We start from the raw sequence: 12,908 nt of genomic DNA on the forward strand, positions 1-12,908 counted from the left end.
TCATTGTTTCCTCTGCAGGTACAAGCAGTAACTTCGAGGTTTTGCTTTAGAATAGCTTGATCTTATCCAGTTAATTTTTCTTGTTTATAATTTTGGTTTACATAATCTAGAACAGGAGTAATTTTCAAAAGCAAGTAACTAAGAAAAGGAAATGAAAACATGAGATATGTTTCCAGCTGTCCTTTAGTCTTAAGTGGAGAGTGTTTTATATGAGAAAGGTTCCTGTTGTATTCTTGCCAGCTGGACATAACATCAGATAAATCTGAATGTAGACCTGTCTCACAATATAAAGCCAAGAGGAAAAAAGAATGAGGGAAGACAAATACTTCAGAAAATAGAAAGACTTTTGGATTTGACCTCCAGAGAAAACTACTGCCAAATCTACCTGGAAGTTCCGTTGTTCTGGCTTGTGATCACATGAATGTCTGAAAGTGACTGATAAAGACTAAGAGAGTTAACACCGTTTACAGGAAAGACCCAGTGCTCAAAAGGAAATAAGGAAGAATTTTCTTTTAAAAATAATTACATCCCAGAACAAAACAGAGTGTAGCAAATGCAGGGCTTAGTTGATTGTGAAGGAGACCTGTGGTTATCACCCTAATTTTACTATGACGTTTTCTAACACTTCAGATACAAGTAACCTATTTTCCAAGTTTCTTTCACAATCTCTTTTTGCTTTGTCTTTCTCTTGTGATAGGAAGCAATTTCATATTGAAGTAGCTCTAATTGGTAGAAAGTGTAGGGAAACCAAAGGAAATGCTTACTATCTCTTTACTTCAGCCACTGGCATAGTAGTGGAATTAGTTTGGTTAACATTTGGGCTAAAAATTATTATGATGATGGGAGTGCCTGGTTTTGGTTGTTGTTTTGGGTTTGTTTGTTTCATTTTGTCTTTGGTTTTTTTGTGTTCTTTTGTTTTGTTTTGTTTTTTGTGATAAACGTGGCATGAGAAAAAAGGCCATCAATGCTTCCCCTAATTCTGTTACGTGAACTCTTAAGTGCTGTGCTGTTTGTAATCTGCGACTATGTTCTGCATGTTCCCACCTTTCTGTTTAGCTAATATGTATATATTTTCTGCTTCAGCTAGAGGAGTTTCTTTGAATCTCTAGCACATTTTAATTTGTCTATAGCCTTCTGGCACCCTAGCTTGATGGGCATTCCTGTGGATATTCCATAGCAAAGAGAAGGCACAATCTTACATTACTGTTCGTATGTATAACAAGTAGTGTTTTTTGTAAACTCACAGAAATGTACACAAATGTAAGTGAATCTTTAATATTAATGTATTGTATAAAGTGAATTGGTCAGGACTGAATATGTGGATGACAGGATTCATTCCCTGATATTTACTATGGTTTTTTTTGTAGATCATATTGCTTTTTGACAGTAAACTTGGAGTTGAATGTAATGGTGATTTATTTTATTTAATATGTGTGTCATCAATAATAGTGAAATACACTGGAAACAGGAGGAAATAATCTAAATCCAAGTTGAACAAACAGTTCCAGCTTAATATAAAATTTTAGTGAAGTGAAAAGCTGTGTTCAATAAGTTTTGATTCAAAATAGTGATTTAAACTCAAACTAAAAAAAAAGTTACAGTATATACAAATAGTTATTCAATTTTGTCTCCAATTTTAGGCTGGTAAAAAATTTACTTGGCTTATAGACCTGTTAATTTGGAGATAGTAATTAGTTTCCAGGCTTGGTCTGTTGCATATTCCTTGTATGTCAATTCATGTTCTTATACATCTGTGAACATCTGTTTTCTTGCTCAACTATAGAAGCAATTTTATTTTCTATTTCAAAAATTATGTAATTAATTAATTAATTACTAAATGATAACTGAGGCCAGACCTCAGTTTCTGGAGAAGGAGCTAGCTATCATTTTTATCTTGGAAGGAACTATCTAAATAGATCACCCAGGACTAAATGTCAGGTAATGTTCTTTTCAGAACATTTTTAGTTACCAAAATCCGAGAAGCTTGAAGGCCTGGGTTGTGTCATGGCTTAAACATGAATTCAAGTATTTTAACGGTGACCAAAACAAGGTCTTTTAGTAAAAAGATTAGCAAGCATTTCTGTATCTGTCTAATATTCTGCTTATACAGCAGTTTTCATAAGAACTGTTTTACAAGCTTAGGGAATTAATAATATTTTTATTTCCTTGTTTTATAAATACATCTACCCATGCATGTTTATTTAGGGGTGCAGTTTATATAAACAGACTTCATACTACTTTAGGGGGTGAGGGGAAAGAAAAAAGGGTAACTGATGTTGCCAAATTAGGGAGCTTTTCTTTCATTCAAGTCCTTTCAAAGATCCCATGTTGTCAAGATTCTGCAGGGGTTTTGTGGCTGTTGCTGTTCTCTTCCAGTTGGTACTTTAGGAAAACCTGCAACTTTGATAAAGATCTGTCCATCTCCCCTGTTGTGGCTTTACTTGGGGGATGCAGCTATTCCTAGGGCACTTTCTCTGTTGAACTGAATATGAAACTCTTAAAAGCATGCTAGTGGTTTTTTGCTGCTGGTTTATTAAAAAACGGCATTTAAAGCTGCATTTTGTTAGGGTTCGGGTATTTTTTTAGTTCAGATTTAATTATTTAGAAAGTAAATCTTTCTGTGTATGGATTGCCATGTGCTCTATGATGACCCTGCTTGAGCAAGGAGGTTGGACCAGGTGACCCACTGTGGTCCCTTCCAACCTGACTGATTCTGTCATTTGATGTGGTGTAAACATCACTCCAAAATGTCTTGTTCCTATGGACAGAATGATTAGATGGAAGTACCTTATCAAGGCTTTGTCACAAGAATTAAGTTTCTCTTACATGCCTGCTTTGGTCTTTATCTCAAGTCAAGTATTCTAGCATATTTTCTTTTCCCTATTCATGCTCTCCTGTTCATTGGGAAGCAGACAGTGAACTTAGCCATTGAGGCTGACAGCCTCAAAGTCTCTTGTAGCAACACGGGATTGTGTTTCAGGCTGTTGAACTGAAAGGAACAATTAGTATTGAACTCTCATTTCAGTTTTACAGGCTTATTCTGCTGCTGTGGCTTTTTTAATGGATGTCATTAGTAAACATTTTTTTCTGATACATATAAAAATTCAGTAATATACTGGAGGTGCTAAATCGTTTTTGAACCTGACAAATGAACCTTTTCAAGAACATCCTGCCATACATCTCTGTGTTGATGTATGCTAATGCAATTTTCCAATTTTGTTGTGTTTGCACAAAGACATAGAATGGATTTGGGAATTTTGCCTCCACATCACTATCAACTGAGCCAGGTTTTACCGATCACCCCTGGCTTGTATCCATTTGCAGAACAGCAGCTGAGCCTCTCTAGGAAATTAGACCGGCACAGAAAGTAGACTCAGATTACACTAATGAGGCCATTAAATGAGATAAAGGGAGCCTGTCTGACCAGAATGAGGAACTGAAAGAGGTCTGGCTGTACTCCTTGCTTTATGTCTTTTACATTCTGCAGCTGGTTTTCCCATTCTGTGTATTTACTTGTGTGGGAGAGTTGCTTTACCCTCCTCCCCTTCTTTCCCGTATTCTCTTATTTGCAAAAACAAAAAAAAATCTTATTCTTTTCTGACATTTGAGGGAGAAAACCTGACACAAGTGGTCTTTGCAGACTAAAAAGCTTGTGACAAAGCACTAACAAAGCATATTGGCTTTATGAAATCTTCCAAATGATATGTCTGACCACCTTACAGAAGGCCTCATTTACTATATGGAAAATTAAAATGCAATGAAATTACTAATTTTTAAAATAATTATTAGAAACACCTAATAAAAATCCCTTCGTGTTTATTAGGTCATAGTAATGTTATCTGTAACAGCAAATAAAGATTGCTTCAGAATTTTAACAGTTTTCAGTCAATGGAAAAATGTATTTTATATTATAGGTAGACATGTTCTTTTCTGCTGTGGTCTAAAGGAAACAACGTTTTGAGCTTTCTGATAGACAAAAACCAGAGTCGGTGTACATTTTAAGGATTTGATAACATAAATTTTTACTGTTTCGAATCTAGTGAAACATAGGTTTGTGTTCTGTTCTATGTATTTAATTTGTGTCTTGTTAGCTTTTCTCATCATCATTATTATTGTCGTTATTAATATTACTCAAGAGGACTTTCCTAATATAAAAAGTCTTCTGAGTTTTAAACCTTGATTTAGGATAGCTTAAAGAGCTCATTCCTTTTAAGTTCCTAAGTCACTTTTGTTGTTCAGGAGGGGAACTTTCAACAGTGTTTTTTGGAAGCTGTACTAGTTTGATATCATTTATTGCTGTTGCTTTACAGTGGTGACTTGTGTTAGTGGTGGCCCAATAATTGAGCATAACACAAGAAAGGAGAATGAAATTTTAATCGCAGACGAGCAAAAACCTACAGCAAATATTCCAGAGCTCCACCTACTAGAACATGAGCCAGAAAGTTGCAGGGGCAGATGGTGCTGAAGGTTGATAGACAGCTGGTAGAAGAAGCCTGAGCTTGCATGAGGAGCAGGTTGGAATGTGGTGGGTGGAGATCCTGGAGAGACCCAGTGAAGGAATATGGGGAAGCAATCTGCAACATACCCCTTGAACCTACTTTTACTTAGTGTAGGCTATGTAAGGTAGGTAACCTTAGCCTCCTTTTGAGCTGGGTTTTGAACTATCTGCCTTCAAAAGGTTCCTCCCAAGCTATATTTTCCTCTGATATCTTCAGTCTTACTTTATGTAAATTCTTATAAATACAATACCAAAATTTCCATCAGAAATTTACTTTCTTCTTTTCTTCTAACTGCAGTTGACATAAACTAAACCTTTCTACTTCAGACACAGCCTGCATGTTCCCTGTGTGGAAAAAGCAAATCCAGTGTTTTCTTCTAACTTTCATTAAATCAGTCATAATTCAGAATAATACTTTATGCATTAATGAAAGTTTCATTGATGTAAAGAAGGTGTTGGTAGAATTATAGAGATCCCGATACGTTGACTTTAATCTGATAGAGGTAAGGCATTCAAGATAAGTTTATTTTTAAATCAATTTTACAATGAAGTTATCAGAATGATAACAAAACTGAACCATGTAACAGTCTAAAGTCAAATATTTATAGCAAGTGGTTCACCTGCATGATGGAATAAATCACTTGGAGATGGTATACAAACTTTGAGTGATTTACTCGGAGCATTCAGATGTCTGTGGCTTGACAGATCACACTTGTAAAAGCTAAACTAATGAAAAATCCCATGTATGTGGATGTGTGCAGTTTCTTTGCTGTGCACAATGGTTATGTACTTTGTAATATTATGAGCACGTAATTTATTTATTAGCATATTAATAATTCATTAATTTGAACTTATGAGGTCTGAACAAATGATGTAGTGGTTCTGATTTGCTGCTGAGGCAGTCTCTATGAAGAGTAAAAGAGCTTTGAGAGGATATGTTTTAATGGATCAACAATGTGTTCACTGTGAAAATTCTAGCACCTTGATACAAAAAGATGAAAGAAGCTCTCAATTTCTTTCCTTCCTCCTGACACTATAATTTTGCGAATGGAACGGTTACATCCTAGAGAGTTTGTGTAGCTAAAACAAGTTTAAGTGGTGAATTCAGTCTTTTGTAACTAATACAATTATTGGGTAATAAGCACTCTGTGTGAAGAAAATAAGCTTACCCTTTGTGATGGTTGCCCTTCCTCCATGCTCTCTTTCAGCCAATCAATTCAAGGAAGCTAAACATTGTGCAAGCACCATGATTATTTAAAAATATGTGTAGAGAGTATAGTTTAGTAGCTTATCCTTTAAGTGGCTATACTATGTTATTATGTGGTATCCATGGAGATATTTCTTTCTCCTGTTCATCTTTTAAATATCAAAACAAGGAGTTAGATGCATTCTCATTTCAATCCACAGATAGAAGTAGTATTTAAAAGTTTTGATGGTTGTTTTTACTATTAATTTATACAGAAATATTATCCAAACTTATGAAGATGAATGTCATAATGTAATTAACTTGATATCATCTTTGGTGTCATAAAAGAAGTGTTTTGGAGCAAAGGTCACACATTATCAGTGCTTTGTGATGAAACTACATAGTCTTATTTTGCCATAAATTAGTTTAATGACACATAAATAATGGCAGCAAATTGAAGAAGGAATCTGGAGAACTGAGGAGAAAAAACCCCAACACGTGGATAATGAAATCTCACAAGACCAAACACCAGGATTTACAAAAACAAATCTGTCCCACAAAGTAACATAAACACAAAAAATAAGTGTCGGTGACTAGTAGCATTTGTGTGACTCACAGAAAAGACTCACTGAACTCATATCACCAGATATTTTGAGAGGAGCATTTTTACTGTAAATATAAGAAGTTAGGAAGCACTGATGGGCTATTGAAGTGAATCACAGACTTAGTGTAGGAGCAAATCTGATATAAACTTGTCTTTAGATTGTAGAAGTAGTAAACAAACTGAAGAAGCTTTAAATTAGGATTATTATGGAGAGAGTTGGCTACAGGACTTATTCAGACCTAATTAGAAGTAGGGTCTTGAAATATTACTCTGGTCTGGAAAAATGTCATAGAATTCATGTTAATGACAGAAATATCATACTTGATAGAATTAAAATATGTGTATATCACATTTCTGAAAATGTAAATCATATTTTTCACAGTTCTCTGATGCCTTGCCCATAGTAAAAAAAAGTTGAAGTTTTGTATTTGATGTGTTGGCTGTTTGATATAAGGTGATTGGGTTGCTTGTTTGTGAGGACTGAATTTCCTGGATCTGCACTTGATGAATGCATTTTCTAACACAAAGGAAAGAGGCAGATTGGTTTGACAATGTGGTTGCACATTGTAAAAATGGACTTATATTAGAGAAATTTTTATTTTGAAGATCAACTGTAGCATCCTCTACCTTTTAAACATTTTTCGTTCCTGCAATATTAGTATTTTTCAGATATCTTCTGTGAATTGCTATAAATTCATAAATTGGAATGAGAGGCTATTGAAATGAAAATAGCTAGTTTGGAGTAACTTTGCAATTGATACAAGTCATGTAAGGCGAGTTGCATATATGAAGTTGAGTCCCTACCTAAAATTGAACAGAAATTCAGTCTGTCAGCATTTGTTTTGGTCTTTAAAATTATTTTCATGAACAAACTATAGAGAAAGAAATATTTATAAATTAAGGACATGGTGAAGTACTTTCGTTAAAATGATCTGTCCCACTGAGTGCTCTTGTATTGGCACAGTCTTTTGTTGAGAAGTATTGGGTGAAATGTAGCATAGGTCTAATTTATTCAGCCTCAAAATAATTAATAATTCAGTAATGTTTTAGTTTTTATTGATGTTTAGGAACAGATGCTTTCTAGATTAAACCATTGTCCTAAGAATTTTCTGGATTTGTGTTATAGCTTCCTGCTTGTTTTGCAAACAATTGCAGAATAGTAATACTGAGGTATCAGTAACAAACCCAGCTTATTTTCTGTAGTAACTGTAACAGTCTCAAGGCTGCATCACTGAATAATGACAATATAGTAGTTAATAATGTAAATCTTAATTTATAGAGTAGAATTCAACAACCCTGGAAAAAACCACCAATATTCTTTTACATACAGACGTGCACAAATAAGAAAGAGCATAGCAAAGAACATATGTGTAAATTTGCTTATGAGTCACCAGATTTGATCACTTGCCTAACTGCATTTCACTGAACATCTTCACCCAGCTATCATGGTAGCAGCTTCTTAATGAAGTTTCATACATGTGAGACTTAAATGGTTTTTGAGACTTAGTAATTTCAGTAGTATGGCTTGTTTAGTATACTGGAAGCTTTATTCATGCTACTAAACAGTACTATGAAATGTACCGTAGTACAGAGAACATTGAAAATAACATTGTAAAAAATCATCATTATGTTATGGAATATAGAGTAGGAAGAGTAGATATGTTGTTTCTATCTCTGAAAAAATATTAAGATAAATATACTATGACTCATTCATTTCCTCATTACTGCCATTTTTCTGCTGTATGATTTGGGTCTAAGCTTGACCATTATTTTTGCAAATATTAAAATAAACATTTTGTAGATTCCTGTAGAAAATAGAAACAAAAATTTGTATATATTCATGCTTTTGTTTTTAGCCCAGTGGACTCGAGCTTAAAAAACTCAAACTTGACATAAGTGACTCTGATGCTTTTCTTTGTTTTTTATTGATGGTGGTTTTTTAAATGTTGGGGCTTTTTCTGTTTTCAAAAGGACTTTTGTGGGGGTATTGGGGGGAAGGGCTAACAGTTTCTTTAGGATTCCCATTCTTTTTTGTTTTCTGATTTGGTTGTTACTACCTCTTAATTTGTAGTACAGAAGTCATCAAAATTGCAGAAAAGAGACGCATTCAAGTCATTAAAGCAATCCAACCTGCTTCATAAATTTTTTTTATTCCATTTCTTTCTTGGATAAACTGATTTCCATGATGTAATGATATAAACAGCATCTGTTTGTTCCACAGTGTTACAAAATTTATATATCTTTATTACTTTGAAAAAATCTTGACAAGAAAATATGATCACTGAACTGTAACTCAAGATGTGTTTAATAGCTGTGCAGTTTTTTCCAAGCATGGGATGTGATTAGGCTACTAGGGTAGATCAATCACAGAAGAGATTTGTCGTGTGTTGGAACATAACTTTTTTCAGCTTCGTGCTAACACCAAGAGATGCGCTGCAGTCATTGGCTGTGGTGTCTCTAGAGTTCATCTCAGCCCTAAGGGTACCACTTAAGCCTTGCTGGATAAACCAGCGGAATATGAACATGCAAGTGGAAACATTGGTTTTCATTCTGATAACATCTGTAATAACTCAGAAAAACTGCCATAAGGCTGTAGCGGTATTTGGTAAAATGAACAGTCATGAGCTTTTAATTTTACGCATTATAGACCTCTAAAGAGTAAATTTAGCCTAAATGCATAGACAGACATAACAGTTAGTGACATTTTCAAATGCATGTTTGATAACAAGTAGTATCTGCAGGCATCATATTCCTCACCTTCTTAGTCTACATGCCAAATGTTGACTAGAAAACTATTCCTAAAGTTTTGTAGAGCTTTTATCCAAGTGATGAGAACATCCTCCAGAAGACTAGCCAAATGTTCAAATTCAATACTTGAATTCTCTGAGAGGGTTTTTCTGGTGGTGGTGTGGGGGGGAGGGGTTTGTTGACATATTTATTTCTGTCTGTATTGTTTTTGAAGATAGTAATTGAAACACAAAATGGCCTGAGTATTTCTTAGACTGCCAAATGTACCCTACTTGTTCGTAGGCGTGGTGGACTGGTCAGTGGTGTGTAGATGTGCTGAAAGACCTGTTTCGTATTTAGCCTGTAAAGGGCAACATAACTGTAACAGGGCAGCAACACGTGTACAGCTCCTGTTCTGTTTGGTTACAAGATAGAAGCTGGTCTAATGGCTGTTAGATCTTGCTCTCTTGCCTCTTCAGACTCTAAAAGACTGTGCAAATATCTAACCGTTTTAGATAATAACTGAGTGTGTTAGACTATTTATGTTATAACTGCATATATATTAAGTGTTTGCATCATTCAATAAAGAAAAAATAAATCTTATTGTAAGCACATTGGGGAAAACACATCCAAAAAAGAGCAAAATGCCATAGGTCAGTGTAAGGAGAAAAGCGTGAGAAACAGCCCTAACACCAAGGTCAGGGGAGCAGGAGCGGGAGGAGGGCTGCAGGTCTTGGAGCAGAAATTCCCTGGAAACCTGAAGGACAGGCCACATCAAAGCAGGTATTTCCCCACAGCCCACAGAGGACAGCGCCAGAGCAGATATCCACACTGCAGCCTGTGCAGGACGCAGCATTGGAGCAAGTGGATATTCCTTGATGGGAGGGCACATGTAGAGCCCACATTGCAGCAATCTTATCCTAAAGCTCTACAGCTTATGTGAGGGACACATGCTGGAGCAAGGGAAAAACATGGGGAGGAAGGAGTAGCAAAGAGGAACTGAGGGGTCTGACCCCAGCCCCCATCTTCCCTGTGCCACTTGGGCAGGGAGGAGGTAGGAGTTGAGAATGGAGCATTGAAGTTGAGCCTGGAACAAAGAGGTAAAGTTCTTTTAGGATTTGTCTTTGTTTTTCACAATTCCATTCTGTTTTACCTGGCAATAAATTATTTTTCTCCAAATGAGTCTGTTTTGCCCATGACAGTAATTTGTAAATGATCTCCCTGTCTTCATGTTTTTTTTCACTACGTTCTCCCCCACCCCACTGCCTTTTGTGGAGTGGGAATGGAGAGCAGCCAGCCAAGGTCAACTCACCACATTGTTGTGTTGACAAAGGCTGCACCACTTAATGACTGTCAGCAAGTGGGATTGGATTCTGTTTTGTCTCTTCATAAAACTGGTTTATTCTGAAGATACTTACCCTGAGGTATTAACTGTACTCTCACTGTAGAAAGTGTAAACCTAGAAAGAAGTCATCAGTCAGAGTTTGTTGTAATTTAATGAATTTATTATTTTTAAGTATTTTGAAAATATCTTTGGCCTCAAAGAGAGTACTGCAACTTTGAGTAGAGTATGATGTGCTTTCTGTATAAATCTAAACCCCTTCATCCATCATAACTTTGTTAATTATGGAGGTAGCACCATCAAAGATAAAATTAAAAATCAGGTGGATAGAAATTAGAAGCCCTAAAAGAGAAAGACAAAACTTCAGCCCAGTTGCTTTTTGCTTGTGCACATGGCTTTAAATAAAGAATGCCTTTATGTAGTACCTGTCTAATAGTATAATATGAACATTAGTCTAGCAAGTAGTATAAACCACTAGATGGAGTAATGTTGCCACGAGAAATTGAGAGTAATAGAAATATCATGTTTTTTCTTTCTACTTTTGTAATATATGTGACAAACTTTTTTAAAGTACTGTGCCAACAATGTATAAATCCATGTCTTAGAAGTTTTAACCACTCACTGCAGTATTTAGCTGTGCTATTATATTTCTTACATTTTCACAGTATTATATTTCTTACATTTTCACGATGTTAGGCTAGGGAAAGTGAGAATATTTTTCATTTTTCTTGTGAGATATTAACCTGAGCTGTAACAAACTATAAGCAAATCTGAACATTCCCCCTCCTCCTTTTTTTTTATTACATCATAACTTTTTGCCGTGTTGTTACTGGTAGCTAATTTTCTGTTTAGTATCTGACAATTAATTGAAATACTTCTTGCTACAGTGCTTTATAAGTAGAAAAGGGGCAGATGATGACTATGCCAAAAACTTTTGTGTGGAGATCTTGTTGGTGGTGCTCTCCATTTTCTGTTGTTTGTTTTTTTCCTGTTGTCCCAGGATCTTCTTGCACGAGAGCCTAAAAGCATTTAAAATTTGCAGAATGAAAAGATGGCACGGGCAATGCTGGTACCGCCAGGACCTGAAAGCTTCTTCTATTTCACCAAAGAATCTCTTGCAGCTATTGAAAAACGTATTGCTGATGAAATATCTCATTGTGACAAAGACGAGCCTAAAGATGATGGTGGTCATGAAGAAAATCACCCAAAGCCAAGCAATGACTTGGAGGCAGGAAAGATGCTACCATTTATTTATGGTGATATTCCTTCAGGAATGGTGTCTGAGCCCCTGGAGGACCTGGACCCATATTACATCAATAAAAAAGTAAGTATTTTATATTAAGAGTGTAATTAGAACACTCCTGTTGAACTATATAGGGTTAAGTGTTCTGGTGAGGAGGTGGTCAGAAGCCCTTATTGAGGTGACATCAAGTTAATTATTTTAATTACACTGTAAAGACAGCTGACTTCAACTTGCTTAAGTTGTTTTTTGTTTGTTTTTTTTTTAAGGGTTTTATTTTAATGTCTAACGTTATTGTATTTTACTTAATGGATTCTGCATTAAATGTCCTGTAATCTCTTCAGATCTGATTGAAAGCTGAAGCATTTGAAAATTTCCCCTCTGTCTGGCTACTCTCTGGGTTTTTTAGGAAACGTAGCACCTGAGATCTAGTTCATTGCAGTAGTCCTTGGACAAAGTGCTCATTCAGTCATATGCCAAAACAATCACTGTCAAAGAATTCTTGAAATATCATAAAAATATTCGTTTTACAAAAGTAAAAAAAAAGGAAATATTTTAATATTGGGTCTATGTTATAGACCTAATATAAACCTATATATACAGTAAAAATTATACATATAAAATACATAAAAATATATAGAATATATATAAACTCTCTCTATAAATTTATATATATATAATATAAGTCTATTTTATATATAAATTTTATATATATAATTTTATGTATAATTACTCAGTTTCTTTTGTAGATATAACTATAACAAAAGAAAAGAGCAAAGTGATTACTTTGGCAAGTACAGATGAAGAAAACATACTTTTATGTAGGCATGTGAAGTAAAATGTCCAGAAAGAAAACTAAATTGAGTTTACATTAAAAAGACAGTACAAAGTAAGCAGGAAGTGGTTATTTTATTGTGTAAATCAATAAAATACTTTTTGAATGACAAACATAGAGCAGGTTCTTGAAATGAAGTACTGGATAATCAACAAATTAGTATCTCAGAAGTAAGAAATTGACCAAAGAGCTGTATTATCTCTGGAAGAAGCAATTTAGTTAAAGCAGTGGGTTTTTTCTAGTATAGGATGTAGAAGATCAATAATCAGGTGTAGATTTTTTTTTTTTAGTTATTTTAGTTTTTGTTCTCTCAACTTTATGAATACTTCTGACAAATGACCTATTTCTTTTATAATAACATATCATTGGAATACAGAAAGATTCAGTGTTATAACCTACTTGTTTCCAGATATTAGCCTTTTGGGGGGAATAATCATAAGATGTTAAAATCATAAGAATTAAGATTTCATTAGATG

General features: G+C 34.8%; 1 protein-coding gene across 3 annotated transcripts in view; it reads left to right on the forward strand.

Annotated features, from left to right (window-relative positions):
- SCN1A (sodium voltage-gated channel alpha subunit 1) overlaps positions 1 to 12,908 on the forward strand; it is a 187,721-nt gene that overhangs the window by 8,230 nt on the left and 166,583 nt on the right. For all 3 annotated transcript variants that reach the window (XM_032693632.1, XM_032693631.1, XM_032693638.1), the window contains exon 2: positions 11,358 to 11,681. In XM_032693632.1, coding sequence (XP_032549523.1) covers positions 11,409 to 11,681 — 273 coding nt within the window. In that variant the 5' untranslated portion in view covers positions 11,358 to 11,408. The remainder of the gene's footprint in view (positions 1 to 11,357; positions 11,682 to 12,908) is intronic.

The sequence above is a fragment of the Chiroxiphia lanceolata genome, chromosome 7 (assembly GCF_009829145.1).
Source record: "Chiroxiphia lanceolata isolate bChiLan1 chromosome 7, bChiLan1.pri, whole genome shotgun sequence".
NCBI lineage: Eukaryota > Metazoa > Chordata > Aves > Passeriformes > Pipridae > Chiroxiphia > Chiroxiphia lanceolata.